The sequence below is a fragment of the Lasiosphaeria miniovina genome (genome assembly GCF_030549165.1).
Source record: "Lasiosphaeria miniovina strain SMH2392-1A chromosome Unknown B0T26scaffold_2, whole genome shotgun sequence".
Classification (NCBI taxonomy): domain Eukaryota; kingdom Fungi; phylum Ascomycota; class Sordariomycetes; order Sordariales; family Lasiosphaeriaceae; genus Lasiosphaeria; species Lasiosphaeria miniovina.
In genome coordinates this window covers 3,961,594-3,978,667 of record NW_026848221.1, presented here as the reverse complement: position 1 = coordinate 3,978,667, position 17,074 = coordinate 3,961,594, and the positions used below count along the sequence as shown (strand labels likewise).

At 54.1% G+C, this 17,074-nt stretch overlaps 6 protein-coding genes across 6 annotated transcripts; 3 read left to right on the top strand and 3 right to left on the bottom strand.

The window, feature by feature from the left end:
• Nucleotides 1–20: 20 nt before the first annotated feature.
• B0T26DRAFT_149465 (uncharacterized protein) lies at nucleotides 21–1,601 on the bottom strand. Its single transcript, XM_060433455.1, has 4 exons — nucleotides 1,167–1,601; nucleotides 1,037–1,056; nucleotides 488–940; nucleotides 21–416 (listed from the first exon to the last, which is right to left on the bottom strand). Exons 1-4 carry the CDS (start codon nucleotides 1,352–1,354, stop codon nucleotides 121–123), a joined length of 957 nt encoding a protein of 318 aa, XP_060300771.1. The 5' UTR covers nucleotides 1,355–1,601; the 3' UTR covers nucleotides 21–120.
• Nucleotides 1,602–2,162: 561 nt separating this feature from the next.
• Nucleotides 2,163–4,086, bottom strand: B0T26DRAFT_738439 (6-phosphofructo-2-kinase-domain-containing protein; the record flags this gene model as incomplete). Its single annotated transcript, XM_060443594.1, has 6 exons — nucleotides 2,163–2,600; nucleotides 2,662–3,264; nucleotides 3,315–3,395; nucleotides 3,461–3,728; nucleotides 3,786–3,821; nucleotides 3,878–4,086. The coding sequence occupies 6 exons, from the start codon at nucleotides 4,084–4,086 to the stop codon at nucleotides 2,163–2,165; spliced, it is 1,635 nt and encodes a 544-aa protein (XP_060300770.1).
• Nucleotides 4,087–5,992: 1,906 nt separating this feature from the next.
• B0T26DRAFT_638322 (eukaryotic porin/Tom40) lies at nucleotides 5,993–7,388 on the top strand (the record flags this gene model as incomplete). Its single annotated transcript, XM_060437022.1, has 5 exons — nucleotides 5,993–6,137; nucleotides 6,266–6,350; nucleotides 6,441–6,519; nucleotides 6,580–7,227; nucleotides 7,284–7,388. 5 exons carry the CDS (start codon nucleotides 5,993–5,995, stop codon nucleotides 7,386–7,388), a joined length of 1,062 nt encoding a protein of 353 aa, XP_060300769.1.
• A 720-nt stretch (nucleotides 7,389–8,108) lies between these two features.
• Nucleotides 8,109–11,606, bottom strand: B0T26DRAFT_149417 (ubiquitin carboxyl-terminal hydrolase-domain-containing protein). Its single transcript, XM_060433454.1, has 5 exons — nucleotides 11,232–11,606; nucleotides 11,067–11,168; nucleotides 10,634–11,008; nucleotides 9,920–10,577; nucleotides 8,109–9,857 (listed from the first exon to the last, which is right to left on the bottom strand). Exons 1-5 carry the CDS (start codon nucleotides 11,334–11,336, stop codon nucleotides 8,578–8,580), a joined length of 2,520 nt encoding a protein of 839 aa, XP_060300768.1. The 5' UTR covers nucleotides 11,337–11,606; the 3' UTR covers nucleotides 8,109–8,577.
• Nucleotides 11,607–12,098: 492 nt separating this feature from the next.
• On the top strand, nucleotides 12,099–13,446 carry B0T26DRAFT_696048 (uncharacterized protein). Its single transcript, XM_060441332.1, has one exon. The coding sequence runs from the start codon at nucleotides 12,465–12,467 to the stop codon at nucleotides 13,227–13,229; it is 765 nt and encodes a 254-aa protein (XP_060300767.1). The 5' UTR covers nucleotides 12,099–12,464; the 3' UTR covers nucleotides 13,230–13,446.
• On the top strand, nucleotides 13,447–15,680 carry B0T26DRAFT_696047 (acyl-CoA dehydrogenase/oxidase). The gene is made up of 4 exons (XM_060441331.1): nucleotides 13,447–13,838; nucleotides 13,905–13,981; nucleotides 14,070–14,496; nucleotides 14,561–15,680. The coding sequence occupies exons 1-4, from the start codon at nucleotides 13,815–13,817 to the stop codon at nucleotides 15,386–15,388; spliced, it is 1,356 nt and encodes a 451-aa protein (XP_060300766.1). The 5' UTR covers nucleotides 13,447–13,814; the 3' UTR covers nucleotides 15,389–15,680.
• The last annotated feature ends 1,394 nt before the right edge of the window (nucleotides 15,681–17,074 follow it).

Sequence of the window (17,074 nt, the reverse complement as noted above, 5' to 3'; positions counted from 1 at the left end):
AGAACGCGTCCTCGCCGCGACTGCTCATCACAAGGGCCGTGACCGTGTCTCGGAGGGGGAGAGGTCTCGTCTTGAAATGGCTGGCTCGTCAGAAACGAGACAAACAAACCGTCAAAAGTCTCACTTCCTAAACGCCCTCACTTCTCGCCTCCACCAGCCCTTGAAGTCCTGCGTCGACACGTCGATGCCAATGTCCTTCAGCGCTTTCGTACTGAGATGGCAGTCGTACGGCCGCTGGACGCTCGCCGTAGGGTCGTTACCCTCCGTGTTAGGCTCAATCCGGTCGATTGGCAGGCCCATGATCTCGCCAAAGAGCTGGCAGATCTCGTACTTGGTGTACTTGTCCTCGCTTGAGAACTGAAGAACCCGCGGTAGAGGCGCTCTGTCGTCGGCCTCGAGATAGCGAACAGCGACGTCTGCCACGCGAAGCGGACCTGGTTAGCCCCATCCGCTCTTCTCTCTAGCAATGGGTGAGGGGGGCATTTACCGTGGCAGACGCGACCGACGTCCTCGGTATTGGTCGGGTATCTGAGTGCCCAGTGGTCCATCTTGATCTCGACACCCTCCTGCTGCGCCTTGTGAACCGAATCCATCAAGACGTTGACGGCACCCTCTTGCGGGCTTAAAGCCGGTCCATAGAGGACCGGCACGCGGAGCACCACGCCAAGACCGTCCTTGCCGGCCGCGTGGAACTCGCCGAGCACGGCGTGTTCCCCGTCGAGCTTGGTCTGGCCGTAGAGGTTGGTCGGGCCGGGCTGAGCATCAGCCTCGTACGGCGCCTCTCCGGGCTTCCCCGAGAAGACGTAGTCGGTGGAAATGTAAATCAAGAAAGCCGAGCGCTGAGCACAGAGCCGGGCCAGCGACCTGGATGCCTCGATGTTGATCGCCCGCGTACCCTCGGGATCCTTGTCAACCTTGTCGGGGAACCTGTTTGCCGCGCCTGGTCGTTTCCCCCCCCCCCCCACCTAGACGTCAAAACCCGTTGTCTGTATTCAGGGGGCGTTGCGCAACTAAACCAGCCAGGGATACGACTCACAGTGAACAACTACTTGAGGTCTGAATTTCTATGCTGTCAGAGATGCCTCTTTGTCTCTCACAACCAAAAATAGCAAAAGCGAGCAACCTTGATCAAACCAAATCTCTAGTGCACTGATCTAGTAACTCACTTCTGCTCGTCTAGGACCTTTTCCACCTCGGAGGCGTTGCCGAGATCGACTTTGATGACGGATGAGCCGTCGGCACGAGAGAAGCCAGTGCCTGTGACGGACCAGTTGTTGCGCCAGCCAAAGGCCTTGACGACCTGTCTGCCGAGCAGGCCCGTGGCGCCCGTAACGAGAACCTTCCTTTCGCTCATGTTTGCCGCAGGTAATCCGTAGGTAGGGCGGATTTTGAAGTGTTCTGACTGGATGGAGGAGGATATGTGCTGTATCCGTGCTTCACTTCGGAGGATCACGTCTAATCGTGGCGGGGGAGGTTCGACTGCTGCCCCGCATGGCTTGCTGAATGCCGCCAGTCGTCACAATGGGGGTTAGGGTTATGATACTGTACAGTTCGTACTTGTGATTCGTACTTCGTACAAGTTCAAGTTCCATCTTCATCCCACCTCAGCTTTGTGTCGTTTTACCTATTACTTCCACTCGCCAGTTCTTCAACGTATTACGTACTTGTGTTTCATATTGCACTTTAGCATCATCCTTCGCCCATGGAACAGCTAGCTCCCCGGCGCAGGCCGCCGAACAACGTAGTAATGTGCCAAGACAAGGTAGCATTTCGAGAGAAACCGAACCGCACCGGCACCGCAAAATCCTACTCCTTCCAGATTCCTTCCCGACCAGGGGAGCTAAAATCCACACACCAAAACCGAGATCAACGGCTAGGAAAGAAGAAACATGGTTGGACACAACCTGCGAATTAGAAGCCGGAACGCCAAATAAGTAAACAATCCGATACGGTCTGCTGGCGTAACACTACCCACTTTCAACACCCGCGCCGCCAAGACAAGGGACGGTTGTGTCCTCGCGATCTCGGATCCAAGATCCCCCCAGGTGCGCTTCCTGTAGGTAGTCCATTCTCGTAAATAAAATGAAAAATTCTAAAACGTGACTGTCGTGATTTATCCCCCTCGCCACACCGTGCCCTCAAGCCATCTCAACACCTCCTATTCAGTCCTCATCGGCCACCTTGTCGGCAACCATTTCCTTTGCCTTGTTCACGACCTTCTCGGGCGGGCGGGTGACGATGAACTCGACGACGTCTCCGGGGCCCGGGCTGCTCGGGCCCGGAATGGGCGACAGCTGGCCCGCACCGATGGGCGACCCGGGGACCAGGATGCGAATGTCCTCGGGCGAGCTGGGCACCAGCCGGGGGTCGAGGCCGGGAATGTGGATCCGCTTCGCCTCGTTCTGGTACGCCGCCGGTATGATCTCGATGATCTCGTCGCGCGGGAACTTGAGCTTGGGGATGTCCCGCGTGCTGCAGTGCATCAGGTACGAGTAGAGCACGCGCAGCACGCTCTCGTGAGCAATAATCAAGAGGTCGTTCTGCTCGCGCTCTAGCTCGAGGATGATGGGCTCAAGGCGGACAGCAAGATCGTGGTAAGACTTGTATCAATGTTAGCTCTTGTATGTTTTAGCTTCAAGGACAGACATGGCGTCTACATACCTCTGCACGGGGGTAGCGGTGATGGTAGGGATCAAGCTCGTGCTTTTCTATCTCCTCGGGATACAGGTTGCGAATGGCGCGCTCTGACAGCTTCTCGCAGACTCCCGGGTTTATTTGGCTCATCTGGGATCGCTGGCGGACCTTGTAGCCAAGCTCATTCAAAGGCTCCCCAGTCTGGATGGTGCGGAGCCTCGTAGATGTCCAGACGCTCAGTGGTCGTAGCGGAACGTCGGCACCGCCGCGGTCGATGACCGACTGGCGCTCTGCTTCCCGGTGCCTGATGAGAGTCTCAGTCATCTTGACAGCGAAAGCCCTGCCCTCCTCAGAAAGAGGCGCGTCGGCCTTGTACGAGTCTTCGTCACCAGCAGTACCAGCTCGGACAAAATAGGTGGTGCGCGACTTGATGTGGAGATTGGTCAAGTAAAAGACGATTCTGTGAGAGAGGTAGTTGAAGCTAACATTGTTGTAGAAGAAGGCCTGGCCGGCATTGATCATCTTGACGTAGTTCAGCTCCTCTTCCTGCATAGTCTCAAAGACGGGAATCTTGGTTTGAATCCGCTTCAAGTACCGCTCGGCTGCTTCATCTGGGTCCATGCCATGAAACTGGCGCTGTTAGCACCCCGGTCGACTCGAGCCAATATCCTTAAACTTACGTCAGGGGAGGATATCTTGACATTTCGGGCATTTTCCTTGAGAATGTCCTCGTCATCAACGAACGACTCAAGGAAGAGTGTCTATTGGGAGGTTGGTTAGCCAGGAGTTTGCAACTCTGAGAAAGTGGGAGTGATTAACTGCGTACTTGCACGTCGTGCTTAGCAAATTCCTTAGCCAAAGCACGGCGACCGCTTGCGGTGGGATTGACAGCATCGTAGATAGCAACCTGGCCGTTCTCGTGATTCAGCCAACCGTAGATGTCCTCTCTGCACTTCTTCAGAATTTTCTGGCGGAGCATGACAGAAGCCGGAGAGGCATTGGGGTAGAAGTAGTCCTGGGGGACATGTCCGCCCTCGCCAACGGTAGCACGGCGGTAATCGCCCAGATGGAAGATGCGGGTCTTCACTCCAAGCCTGCGGGAATATGAGCACGGCTACATGACCAGACAGAGAGGCGTTTGCGCAACCTACCACTGAAGATAACGAGCCATAGAGACACAGATGTGACTAAACACGGGTCAGCTAGCGTAGAGGAGCCGGGAGAGCGAGCAGGAAGCCCTTACGTTTTGCCACGGGCCGGGAGGCCAACCATGACAATGGCAATTCTGCCCGAGTGGAATAACCTGCCAGACATTGTACTATAGAGCTGGGCTGGAGCCATGTTGCCTTGGTCATCGGGGACATCGTGAATGCCATCGATAAACGTAGAGCTCTTGCGGCGGTAGCGCGGCGCGTTGGCCGCGATCTCGGCGGTGCTGCCATCATCAGCCATAGCCCAGCAAAAACCGCCCCTGTTAAGTGTCTGTACAAGAAGAAGAACATGAAAAAGAAAAGGACAGTGCGACAACGGGAACTTCAACATGCTACCATATATTACTATATTGAGGCCCATGTCTGTCTTAGACCCGCCTTTGTTATGTCGGAAGAAGCGGTTTGAAGCCGAGTTTGTTTAGATTGTAGCCGGGGGAGGGGAAAAGGGGACGGCAAGGGAGAAGCGAATCAGGGGCTTCAACTCACAGGAGGGTATCCATTTCGCCGCTGCGCAAGATAGGAAGGCCGCCTCCGGTACAGGAATAACGAGTTCAGGCCAAGGTGGACTATCAAAACGATCGCCTTTGGCTTCTTGTTCCCTTGATCGGGCCGTTTTCGAGGCCGTTGACCGGATGCCGTGGGCGAATAAGCTCACCCGCGTGGCCTGATTGCACCCCGATGCGGACGCGGAGAGATACGGACAGCCAGGTACAGAGTAAGAGTGAGGAATACCTAAGACGGGAGAGACAAGTCAGAGAGCCCGGTACCCTTTGGCAACCAGGACACAACAGTTCCTTGCGGTGTCCTTCTCCAGAAAATGCACCCAAAAACCGCGCAACTAAGGTAGGTCTAGGTGGTAAGATGGCGAGGACAGACAAAGACTAGCAATTGTGGCGAACGAGGTCGGAAAGCGTCAAGATAGGGTCGAATGGTTGTGGATCGCTTCAGCTTTGAGGGCGCCCGACCCGACAGGGCAGCCACTAAAGGGTAAGTGCCTAGAGTCGTTGTGCTCCACTGATACGCCAATGACAGACGACGTGCTCTAAATTTGGCGAGAATGCGGTACAAAATGCCAGGAAACAGGAAATTCAATACGCAACAATTGATAATAGGGAACCCTAGGGATGTCTAGGTTTTCCTTTTGGCTGCAGCAGCAGGGCAGATAAGTCTTTTGGTGAATCTTTTGCACACTGTCAATCGGTCGGAGCAAATCCTTGCGGGGCTTCACTTTCCCGCTGCCAGCCGAAGCAGCGACTTCCGTCCGTCTGATCAGGATCGGAATCTCACCGACCTCATGCATCCATGGCTTGCTCACCTCAGCTTTCACAAGTTTGAGCCGTAACATACTATATTTATTGCAGTAGATTATCCCGCAGGTCGTCTTCAAGAATAAACATTGGCAATCCGACCATACTTGTCTCTTGTCGTTGCTTTTTATACACATATCGTTCCCACTTTCCATGGCTTCGTGAGACGCATCCGTACAATTGAAAAAGAATGGACATCGTGTCGTCGTTCTTTCGGCTATAAATTTCTCGGTTCTTGATCCTCAGAAGGGAGCACTCTCACAAGCACCAAATTGACAAACAAACCAGGACAGACTGGTGAAGATATTCTAGCAGCGGTTTTGTTGCTGGCTGTCCGGAAGCTACGTAATTTCCCCGGTTTGCTTCCAGCGTTGTATCACCCTTGCAGCTGAGTGCAGGTGCTAGGCTGGACTCGACCTCGGGGCTACGACTCTTGACTATCGGTGATTGTTTTCTCCGATCCCGGGTTGTCGTCACCGCTCGGAGCAGCCTGTGGAGCCTTGCCTACCTTGGTCCTGGGGCGGGCCTGATCGCACGGGCCACTCAGCCGTGAGCGCCTCCGCAGACCGCGCAGGGGCCATCAATCTTTCCTTGCACCGTGAAATTTTTGGTCGGCTCCTTTGTCAAGCTTCAGGCCAGCAGTACGATCTCGAGCGCACGACCGAGAACATCCCGCAGTTCGCGTATCCCGACAACCCGGGCGCCTTGGGAGCATTTCTGATTTACATCAATTTGTCGCCCCTCTACCGCAAATTTGCCGTTTACGACCCTCTGGCTTCTCGCCCTCGGCCTACTCGATCTTGCTTCGCACGCGCAAGAGACTAAAACACAACCACGGCCATGGCGTCCATCTCTAAGTCGCCGCTCGACTTCCTGAGCAATAACTCCGTCTTCTCCGGCCTCTCAGATGTCTACACATCTTTCCAAGAAAAGAGGGCAAAGCTGGGTCTCTCTAATCCGGGCACAGTCGAGACGGTTGCAAAAGGTACGTGGCATCGCGAGACGGCTTGTCCTCTCTGGAATCTGTCATCCTATAAAACCACAGCTGGCCCCCCATCATACAGCCGACGCGCCCTTGGAGGTTGCCACAATTACTGACTCGGGATTGAATAGAGGTTCAACGCGATGTCCTCCTCACAAACTACATGTTTACCGGTCTCCGGGCCGACGTGACGAAGGCGTTCAGCCTCTCTCCATTGTACGTTACTTCTCGAGGCATCGGCCATCGTATACCTATACCGCCCTTCCCTGGGGACAGCCCAAAAGTAGCCGCTGACCAGGATTTCAGATTCCAAGTATCCCATCAGTTTGCCTTGGGGGAGCGACAGCCTCCATACGCATTTGCCGCCTTGTACGGCACTAGCAAGGTATGCCCTTTTCATAGCCTCTTCTTTCCTGTCGAGACGTGCTCTAACCCGGCCATGTAGATGTTTGCGCAGGGCAATGTCGATAACACCGGCGCACTCTCGGCAAGGTTCAACTGGGCATGGAGCCCTGGTTCTGTCACCAAGACGCAGATGCAGGTCGGCACAGGCCAAGGCCAAGACATTACGCAGTTGGAACACGAGTTTACCGGAGCGGACTTCTCGGCATCGGTCAAAGCTATAAACCCGTCTTTCCTTGACGGCGGTCTAACCGGTATCGTGATAGGCCATTATCTTCAGTCTGTTACACCTAAACTTGCCCTCGGCCTCGAAACTGTCTGGCAGCGTGCCGGTCTGACCCAGCCCCCGGAGACGGCCATCTCTTACGTCGCTCGGTACAAGTCGGATGACTGGGTTGCGAGTGCTCAACTGCAAGCCCAGGGTGCCCTGAATGGCTCGTACTGGAGACGCCTGTCAGAGAAGGTCCAAGCCGGTGTCGACATGACTCTCTCAGTTGCGCCAGGAGGTGGCGGCCTTATGGGCGGTGCGCTTCAGAAGGAAGGAATCACCACTTTCGGCGCGAAGTACGACTTTAGGATGTCGACTTTTCGGGCCCAGATTGACTCCCGGGGCAAGCTGAGCTGCCTGCTCGAGAAGCGGGTTGCTGCTCCCGTCACCATGACCATTGCGGCTGACGTCGACCACTTCACGGTAAGAGCGCGCCTGCTTGAATGCTGCAGTGTCTGCCATACTAACCTTCTTTGCAGCAACAAGCCAAGGTCGGACTCAGTATCTCCATTGAGGGCAATGGGGAAGAGCTCCAAATGCAGCAGGAGGCCGGCGCCCAGTCGCCTTCCAACATCCCCTTCTAAACAGTTGGCCTCGCTGGACCGAAGGCTCTCGGCCGCGATTTAGCATACACCCAGTCCCGCCCCGCCCCGCTCTGCTCATATCCAACCACGTAATCTAATGGCCCCCGACGTCTCGCCAGCGACAGCATGCGTGCATGTCCTAGCCAAGGCCATGTTCCTCTTGTACTCTCCTTCTCCCCCATGTTTTATTAAGACCGACTTCTTCGATAACCAACAGCGCCGCGGCCATCGGCATGACCAACCCCAGGGTGCTCGCGTGGGCCAGGGTCTCTGCATGTACTACTGATGAACGATAGACATTTCCCTATCTTCGATAGTTCTCCCCATCCTCACTCGGCTCTCCTTATTTCATACAGTGCATACCCACTCGAGCTGGCCTGTTAGACGGGGTGGTGTGGGCGGAAAGATGTGTACTATAGATTTGTCACGGCAAAGGCTCTTCGCCACTTGGGGCTGAGAGTGAGGAGTTTGTTGCCTGTCGCATGAGACTGCGGAGAGAGGGGCCTTATTTAGAAGGCCTCAACCCCATTGACATGATATTGTAAATAAACTGGCATCCGGGGGTGTAAAAATGGTATACGAGAAAATGGTGAATCCGAATATTAGCTGAGTATTGGACATTCTACATCCGATAATCCTACACCGTGTCAGCTATCGACCTGGCTTTCTGCAGTGAAAATCCTTGACTCATACAGGGTTACCCAGTACTTCGTGTAATGTTATCGCCAGTTGAACGTGTTCAGGCATGATTTACTTCGTATCGCCATGTTTGCGGTTGGCTGGTATCATTTGGTTTTCCTAGGTACAACCCGGCAGCGCACCTCATTTACCCTTGGTAGATGAGTTTTAGCAGGCAGAAGCTAGCTAACTTTGTGCTGCCACTCGGTCTTTTGGTATCACTAAAGTGTCATGCAAAAAACCAATCCATCCCACCGGACCCATCTCATCCGTCATGCTGGTTGTTGTTTCATCAGGACCCTGGGGTTTCCTCTCTTCTCTAGAAGCCTCCGTTTTTCAAAAGAAAAGAAAACAGATGAAATAGAGAAAAAAGTCCCCCATCCCAGGACATAAAGCTCGTGGTGAACCCCTTTTCGTTTCCCGCCTAACTCCTAGAGTAATGCTAGCTCACCAACTCACTGCAAGAAAACAATTAACCTAAACAGAGAGACATCATCATTCAGTCTTTTCGTTACATGACCGCACACTCGCGGTCTGGGACGCCTTCCTCCTTGACGGCCTTTCCAGAGTCCTTGAACTTGTCCTTTTCCTTCCTGTCGTCCTTTTCGCGGCTCTTTGACTTGGCGCGGTCCTTTTTATGATGGTGGGAATGCTCTTTCTCCTTGTTGGCTAATTCCTCCTCCTCGGCGATCACGGCCTGGTCATCCGAAGTCTCGTTTCCGCTGGTGCCACTGTTAAGGGTGTCCTTGCTTGGCCGCGAAAACCCGAGCTTCGAGATTGTGGTGCTAATGCGGCCGTCGCCAATCTGGCTGGAAGGACGCGATTTAGCCCCCGCCTTGGTGAACTTCGCTGCCGCCCGTGAGAGCCTCGTTGCCGTGCTCTCTTCCTGGGGAGTAATGGCCGGTGACGGGACTTCGGGGGTGGCGGCCGGGGAGCCAGCAGCAGACTCGGAGAACGCGACGCTAGCACGTCTCGAACTGTTAGCTCTTGTATGGATCGAGTAGGGGTCGTCGTCAAAGCTCAGACGCGAAGGTCGTTCAAGATCGGAGCTGAAGCGAATACTTGGTCCCCCGCTGTGCACCAAAGTCGTTGCGGAGTCGAAGAAGCCGGCCGAGAGCCCTGAAATACCATCAGGTTGGTCCGGTATCACATCCGGCACCATATCCGGCACAATATCCACGATTGGGGTCCCAGGCACAGGAATCAGGTTGACAGCGGATTCGTTGTAGGAAGGGGGTTCCACCACAGAGCCATCCGTCGATGCAGTCGTCACGTCCACCATAGGAACGATTTGATAGAAGAGTAGGTATGGCATCTCCTCGCGGAGGGATTCCTTGATGTCGTCCACATAAGACACTCGGTTCTCAACGGCCAGATCATCGAACTTCGCCCACTGCGCTTCCTCGTAATCCGGGGGCGGATCGCTATCGTGCCTCCGATTATCAGTGAGGAGTTTGGGTGCAACCCGAGCAAATGCAATGTAGTGGCCGCTCTGGAGCGAGTCGCCACGGTGACAGACAACCGATTGCAAAACGAGTTTGTATTCCTGACTTAGACCGTTTGACTCCTGGTCGGCCTCAACTTCGCCAGTGGCCTTGACATCGCCAGCAGCCATAAAGTGCGGGAGTCGGAGGCTGTCCGGGATATCGATAAGGGTGTTCTGACGCTTCGGGACGCCCTTGTCGGTCATAGTGTACCTTTTCAAGCAGATGCCAACAACCGGTCGTTGATTGAAATGTCTCGCGACTTCGATGTCGTTGCTTGGTTCTCCGTTCGAAGCAGCATGCCAAGCTGTCCGGGTTGTCAGCCAAAGTTTGGGGTTCTGGATAAAAAGTAGTAAAGTACAAACATACGTATCAACTTGAAGAATTGCCAGGCTGGTATTGTGACAGCTTTCACTACCGTCGAGCCTGTGCGTTTCGCTCTTTGTAGCAAGCTCGTAGTTTCCCCGGGAGGTACCTGTTCGCCATCTGGAACCACAATTCGCTGTATTATGCTGGTTGACCTGTGTCTGAGGGTCGGGGGCGAGTCAAAGGCTCTCGGTATGCTTGGGATCATGGTAGAAACTGGTGACTCTGTTACCAGATTCTCTGTTGTCCAGGTATATCCTACCTGCTGGATTTCGGCAGGCTGTGCGCTCGGCGTTCCTTCGTCCTCTTCGGCAACTACTTTTATTGTACTCTTTCCCGACTTTTCGGCACCTTTCTTTTCTTCTGGACTGTCTCGGAGCACATCGACCTGGTTGTTGAAGTACTCTTCCAGACAGTCCTCCAACTTAAGACCCTTTCCATCGGGATCGGGGGGGACTGCGAGGTTGAGCAGTCTCTCGTGGACGACCTTATGGTCGTCTGCATCTCGTTTTCCGTGATGGAATAGGTCAACCTGTAGGGTGAGAAGTGGCAACTGCAAAGTCTCGGTAATAAAGGCAAAGGCCTCGGATGTATCCTGCTGTTCGAGTAGCCGGGCTTCTTCCCAGCCACAAGCGGCTAGAGATTCCTGGATATGCTGCGTCTGGAGATACGGGTCAGCTCAAAGTTTGAGTAGCAGCCAACTATCGAGAGTCTTACCATGTCCGTATGGACCAACTTCCCGCTCCTCAGCATATTAACCCAAAGTCTGATTAAAGCCGCCAGCTTCGTCTTTGGCTCGTCTGTTGAGTCATTTTTCAACATGCACTCAAAAGCCGACAACTTGGCAAACATGGCAAAGAGTAAGGCATCCAGATAGCAGGTGACATTCCCGCGGTTTTCGGCGCCCAGCATTTGCACATTTGGGTTGTATGGCTGCACGATCCCCGCAAATGCCTTTTGTTGGAGTTGCAAGAGCTCCAGGGCCTTGTCCGTGTCACCGCCGGCGAATTTCGAGTTTATTGCATAGCGGATAAGTTCTTCGGAAATGGAGTTGCAATTGAGCTCCTCGAGCCGTTTCTGAATCTCCTCGACCTGTGAGCTATGTTAGCGGAAGGACCCGAGGGCTGCCCCCAGCTCAATGGCAACGGACCTTTGCTGCTTCTTTTTCCTCCTCTTCCTTTTCCCTCTGTGCCTGCTTCACGGACTCGGGTTTGAAAATCGACAGCCATGACTCTGCGGTTAGAGGTCGGGCCTGGGAGGTGTTAGCAAAGTGGCCGCAGAGCGTGAAGAGCAGCGAAGTTGGCTGTGCACAAACCTTTCCACCTGGCTCAGAGGACTTGCTACGACGGTGGCTGCCATTCTTTTCGCGCACGCTGCGGAACTTCTTGGGCATCAATGAAGCTGCCTTCATCTTCTCCATAGCGGGCGAAACGTTGCATATGCAGAGTATTAAGCAGAGAGGCCTAGCGTGGTGGCTGCGGAAGTCAGCACGGTCGGTCTCCGAGGCGAGGTTTAAGCATGTTCCAAAGGTCAAAGCAGTTTGCGGGACAAGCCACTGGAGACGTCAAGGGAGGGAGTAGAAGAGATAGGACGAAAGAGAGATGCGTCGTGCGATCAGGCGTAAAAATAAATCGTAAAACGACGTAGAGATAAAAACGAACAGAAGAGCCAAGCAAAGCGTCGACTTGAGGTATGTAACCGAGTTTCGTGTTGCAGAGGGGGATCTCGGTCGCGTTGTCGCGGGCGGAGCAGGGGTACCTAGGTAGTTGATGATTCGGCAACAAGACGACAGCAAGAGCGCTTAGGTGGTGCCAAGTCCAGCGAGCTCATGGACAGCTCGACAGCCTAAGTTTCTGTTTTTCCACGGAAGCCTTGGGGTGCGGGCCGCATTGCGCTCGGTAGTTACGTAGGACGTTGACGTCGCGGCCAGATGTGGAATTTAGCGATGAGTTTGAGGCGGGATGTTGAGGGCGGGAGGGGGAGCTGAAGAGGGGCCGCTGGGTCTCGTCAAGGCTGAATCAATACCACCCCAGTCACTCAAACGGCCAACAAATGTAGGTAGAGGGGACGGGCCCACCTCAGCTGCGTGGCGGGCACCCTGGGCATGCCTAGTGCCCAAGGGGATCATATTTATCGAGGTGGATTAATCACTTTTTTCTTTCATAAGTACCTATCAGCGGCTGTCCTGCCTCTGACATCCAACCTACCTCGGAGGATCAGCAGATCATGCCCATTACAGGTGCTAAGTTCCAAGGCTTTGGTAGCTTTTGCCTCCGACTTGTACAAACATGAGGCGAGAACTGCCGCTTATTATGGGATGGCACGACGGTGAAAAAGACTCAGTTTCCGATCTACCTTTCCTCAAAACCTTTGATATCGGCGGAGCACGCTAGCAATACTCTCGTCCCACACACGCTCTGACTGCACCAAGATGTGTTGCAGATCTGCTGCGCATCACTAATGGAGAAAGTTTAGGCACGCCCTGTAAGGCAATCAGGTCGCGAGCTCGTCGACGTCCCAAAAAGATGTTGGGATCTGCGGTTAATAAATGCATCTGCCTCTGCCCCGCCTCCATGGCTCATGGCTATCTATCATAGGGATGCCTACGAGCACTACGTATGCTCTGTGGATACAACCCTTCTTTAGAAGGGTCTCCAAAATGACGCTGCATGGTGACAAGGGTGGTGAATTCCGCACCTGGGTCGATCCATCCGAAATCTCGATGCCTTGCCTACCGCCCTACCTTACCTTACCTTACCTAAGTACTAAATTAAGTTGGGTGTGCCCGAAGCTGCACATAAGACCTACCTTACCTTGCAGAGTACACGTACGTATGCACACTAGGTGTTCGAAGATGGGCAGATACTCTGCCCCGTTGGAACACCTAGCTACATTATGTCACAACATACTATGGAAACTTGGTAAGCAGCGGAAGAAAATGTCTTGGGTGATTATGTTAGTTACATCGACTTGTGTCCCCGCGGTTTACGTGTTGGTCTTTGGGCGGTGGCGAACAACTCACGAGCGACCCCTGTTCAAACCAAAAGGCCAAAGAAGACTCCTTAAAGTGCGGATGACCCTCGACATGCGGCCCGACAGTGGGGAGCTCTCAAGGCACCTCCTATCAAATACGTATGCAAATCCTGCTGGACGCGTAACTGCAAAACAAGGCCGCAACCTTCGGCCTGCTGATCCGAACCCTTTCTTGCCGTGTTTCGCAGGGCCAAGGGCGGGCTTGGAGACCAAGGGCCTGGTTCGCGGCAAGAGCCAAGCGTGTGCGCATATCGACGACCCGGGTACTGCTCGCCGGTGATATGATGGTAAATATATCGCGGTAATAAGAAAGAGTCCGGACGCGGATTTCAATTAAACCCCGGACGTACTTGGATGGGCTGCTTGGTTCGAGCTGGAGCCGTGTTTTGAAGATGGCCAAAATATCCAAGACCGACGATATGTGGCAGCCACCCTGGTTTGGAACCAACACGTGGAGTGGGTAGGTAGGTAATCGGGACCGGGGAATCAAGCCACCTCCACGGAGTCTTGCGAAGCGGCGTTACTTCAAGTTATGTCCTGAGCAGTATTACCTAAGCTACAGGGACGGATCTGTTGCTCCCCCGCTTCTTGTCCCCACTGGAGCTCGGGGTAACCTGACCCTTGATGAACCTCGGCATGGGCGTCAAGATCAGCGCGTTCCCCGGCGAGGCGGCTGGAGGGAGGCATTCTTGGAAATTTGATTCAACGCCCAATACCATTCCGTAACGCTCGACTTAATTCACCTGTGAACCGATGTTCGAACCCGTTCCCTAAAGCTCATCAAAGGAATCACGATAAAGCTGAAGGGCCTCACCAGGATTAATTAGGATTACGTTCCTAACTTCGCCCCAAACGCGCGCCCATAATGTCGGCCCAGATCCCCATTGCCGTAAGCCGTGTTACTTACAAATCCCCAACCCAACTCTGAGAGGTTGCTGAAACGCGCCGATTATAGGTCCGCAGTCGTGTAAGCGACCGGGCGAAGACGACGCTGGACGTTGTTGCTAAGTTTGTGGAGGAGGAATGCATCCCGTAAGCCCAGTTTGTGCGCCAGCAGAGTTCAAGCTCTGCGCGACTTGATTCGCCCAGACAAGACCTGACGCTGTGTCGGCTGCTGAAGAGCCGATTCTGTCTTTGATGCCCAGATCGGCGAAGGAGACGCGCGATGGGAGAGCCACCCGCAGGTCATCGACGACCTCAAGGCCAAAGCCAAGACGCTCGGGCTCTGGAACATGTTTCTGCCCAAGGGCCACTACAAGGAGTCGCCGGGCTTCACAAATCTCGAGTACGGCCTAATGGCCGAGTGGCTGGGCAAGTCCCGCGTGGCCTCGGAGGCCGTCAACTGCGCTGCACCCGACACGGGGAACATGGAAGTCCTCGCCAAGTACGGAAACGACGCCCAGAAGGCCCAATGGCTCAAGCCGCTGATGGACGGCGAGATCCGCTCCGCCTTTCTGATGACCGAGCCCCAGGTCGCCTCGTCTGACGCGAGGAACATCGAGATGAAGATTGAGAAGGACGGGAATGGCTACGTGCTGAATGGCCAGGTGCGAAGAAGCGACTTCTGACTTATGGCTGGCTGTGCGTGCCGCTGCTGACTCTAGACGGTAGAAATGGTGGTCGAGCGGTGCTGGTGACCCACGATGCAAGATTTACATTGTCATGGGCAAGACCGATGCCCGGAACACGGACCCCTACCAACAACAATCAGTCATCCTGGTACCTTCGGACACCAAGGGCATTACCATCCACCGCATGCTGTCCGTCTACGGGTACGACGACGCTCCTCATGGCCACGGGCACATCACATTCCACAACGTCCGCGTTCCAGCTGCTAATATGGTATTGGGCGAGGGCCGAGGCTTCGAGATCATCCAGGGAAGACTAGGTCCCGGCCGCATCCATCATGCGATGCGCACGATTGGCGCGGCCGAAAGAGCTCTTGAGTGGATGCTGATGCGCATCAACGACCCCACGAAGACGCCGTTCGGCAAGCAGCTGCGCGAGCACGGCGTCATCCTAGAATGGGTGGCCAAGTCGCGGTTAGAAATCGACGCTGCCCGTCTCGTGGTGCTCAATGCCGCCGTGAAAATGGACGAGGAAGGCCCCAAGGCAGCCCTGAAGGAGATTGCACAAGCCAAGGTGCTCGTCCCTCAGATGGCCCTGACTGTCATCGACCGGGCGGTACAGTCCTTTGGGGGAGCAGGCGTGAGCCAGGACACGCCGTTGGCCAACATGTGGGCGCAGATCAGGACATTGAGGTTGGCAGATGGCCCAGACGAGGTTCATCTGCAGCAGATGGGTCGAAACGAGAACCGACGCGGCAAGGCCGTCGCCATCAAGATCAACGAGCAGAGGGCCAAGGCAGCAAGGTTGTTGGAGCAGTACAAGGTGAGGAAGACTGAGATCGGATCAAATATCCAAAGGTCCAAGCTCTAAGTTGTTAGAAGGTGCCTTCTAAGGTGGCTCTTCTGGGTCTCCCAGACAAATCTATTGATTTGTACATCATGTTAAAAGTCACTGGCAAAATCTCGTACAGGCTCTTTGTATGCCAGACTGGACTGAAGGGGGTCCATCGGCCAACTTTCTTAGCTTCTCAATGTATTGAAAGAGTCAACATAGCACAATCACATTCCAAGCTAGGTTTCAATCTGTCAAGGAAATCGACAAGATGGAGTTACAAGAAAGGCACTTGATTCATACTATTATTCAACTCTGTATTATCTACACCCACACAGCTTCAGATCTCTGCAGCCGGGAGGAGTTTTCAACGTAACAAGCGACCTATCATCAACCGTGCGTGAGAGAGCACTGCTGCCGGCGGCGGTTCTAGTTGAAGGCCTCAGGCCCTAGACGCGTCGACCTCGGCTAGGTTGTTGCACAGCGAGCACGGGCAGCCGGGCTTGTAGGCGACGCCGCGCGCGACGCACGCCGCGCAGTCGCACTCACCATTGCCTATCTCCAGCTCCTGGCGCCGCTTCCCCATCTCGTAAGCCTTGGCCCGTCTGCCCTGCGCGATGGCGTCGAACATGCGCGCCACCAGGTGCTCGTAGTTGCCCCACAGACGCTCTTGGCAGGCCTCGCACATTTTTTTTTTTTTTTTTGGTTTCTGGGGGGTTTTGGGATAGTGAAAGATTGGAGGTGCTTTAGCGTTGGCGCCTACGTTGAAATCTCGACTGTACGAACTTACCTGTGTGTATATCTAGATTTGCGTGAGAGAGCCTCCGCTGTCTGGCGCTTTTGGGTCAAGTGAGTAGAATGGTGCGGCATTCGTGTTCAAAGAATCGTTTTGAGAAGGGCACTGTCATTCAATAACAATAAAGGCGCCCATAAGGCTTTGTTCGCTTGGCTGCTTCGCGAAGCCGGTCGTCTTTGAAGGCCATTCATCATAAAGATCCATCGTCGCTCTCCTTAGTTCGCGCTAGTTAAGACCGAAGCTCGGAATCCCACTAAGAAACCGTTCAGAAGACCGGGTGTAAATGTTTAGCTGAAGAAGCTGAACCTCACTATACCAAGTAGTGACTCAGTCAAGTGTGTAACTTGTGGAAGTTAAGTATTGCATGTACATACTCCGCTCCTTACCAGAAAATGTCCGATGTTTTGGATCTCGGGATATACAAGGCTCAATTGGATTTGCTTTACTTCCATTGTAGGGAAAGATGCCCTCAGCCTGCTACCCTAGGGTAGTTGATCTGCCTACTGCATGAAAGGCAACAGACTCTAATTAGATGCCTCCTCCATAAAAGATAAGCTAAATTATCTTGGCCACCGAGCGAGCCTCTCCCTCGGATGGGCGCGGCCGCGGAAGGCATACACGCAAGCTAGCTACCTAGAAGTTTGCTAGGATGTGAATACGGATCCGTAAAATCAAAAAGGTTGTTCAGGGGTCAGGCCGCTTGTCGTGAAGAGTCAGAGCCGGTCAGTGCGTAAGTGCTGCGGCCCACGCATGCGTTGCCTGGCCGTTGCTGGTTGCTGTTCCCCAAACAGGCATTCTGTCAACAAAATTTTGCCCCGTCGCAACCAGACACTGTCGCTCTCCCCCAAGCACCAACGGAATTTAACCAAGGCGATAGCCAGACACAATAAAACTTACCTTGAAGTTTCTTGGGTCTACACACATCACAA

Coding starts and splice junctions, on each gene's coding strand:
- B0T26DRAFT_696048 (XM_060441332.1), top strand. CDS start 12,465: ATGCATCTGCCTCTGCCCCGCCTCCATGGCTCATGGCTATCTATCATA.
- B0T26DRAFT_696047 (XM_060441331.1), top strand. CDS start 13,815: ATGTCGGCCCAGATCCCCATTGCC. Junction 13,839..13,904: donor CGGCCCAGATCCCCATTGCC/GTAAGCCGTGTT, acceptor CGCCGATTATAG/GTCCGCAGTCGTGTAAGCGA. Junction 13,982..14,069: donor GTGGAGGAGGAATGCATCCC/GTAAGCCCAGTT, acceptor CGGCTGCTGAAG/AGCCGATTCTGTCTTTGATG.
- B0T26DRAFT_149465 (XM_060433455.1), bottom strand. CDS start 1,354: ATGAGCGAAAGGAAGGTTCTCGTTACGGGCGCCACGGGCCTGCTCGGC. Junction 1,057..1,166: donor AAGGTCCTAGACGAGCAGAA/GTGAGTTACTAG, acceptor ATAGAAATTCAG/ACCTCAAGTAGTTGTTCACT. Junction 941..1,036: donor ACCTCAAGTAGTTGTTCACT/GTGAGTCGTATC, acceptor GGAAACGACCAG/GCGCGGCAAACAGGTTCCCC.
- B0T26DRAFT_149417 (XM_060433454.1), bottom strand. CDS start 11,336: ATGGAGAAGATGAAGGCAGCTTCATTGATGCCCAAGAAGTTCCGCAGC. Junction 11,009..11,066: donor AGGAAAAAGAAGCAGCAAAG/GTCCGTTGCCAT, acceptor CATAGCTCACAG/GTCGAGGAGATTCAGAAACG. Junction 10,578..10,633: donor AGTTGGTCCATACGGACATG/GTAAGACTCTCG, acceptor CCGTATCTCCAG/ACGCAGCATATCCAGGAATC.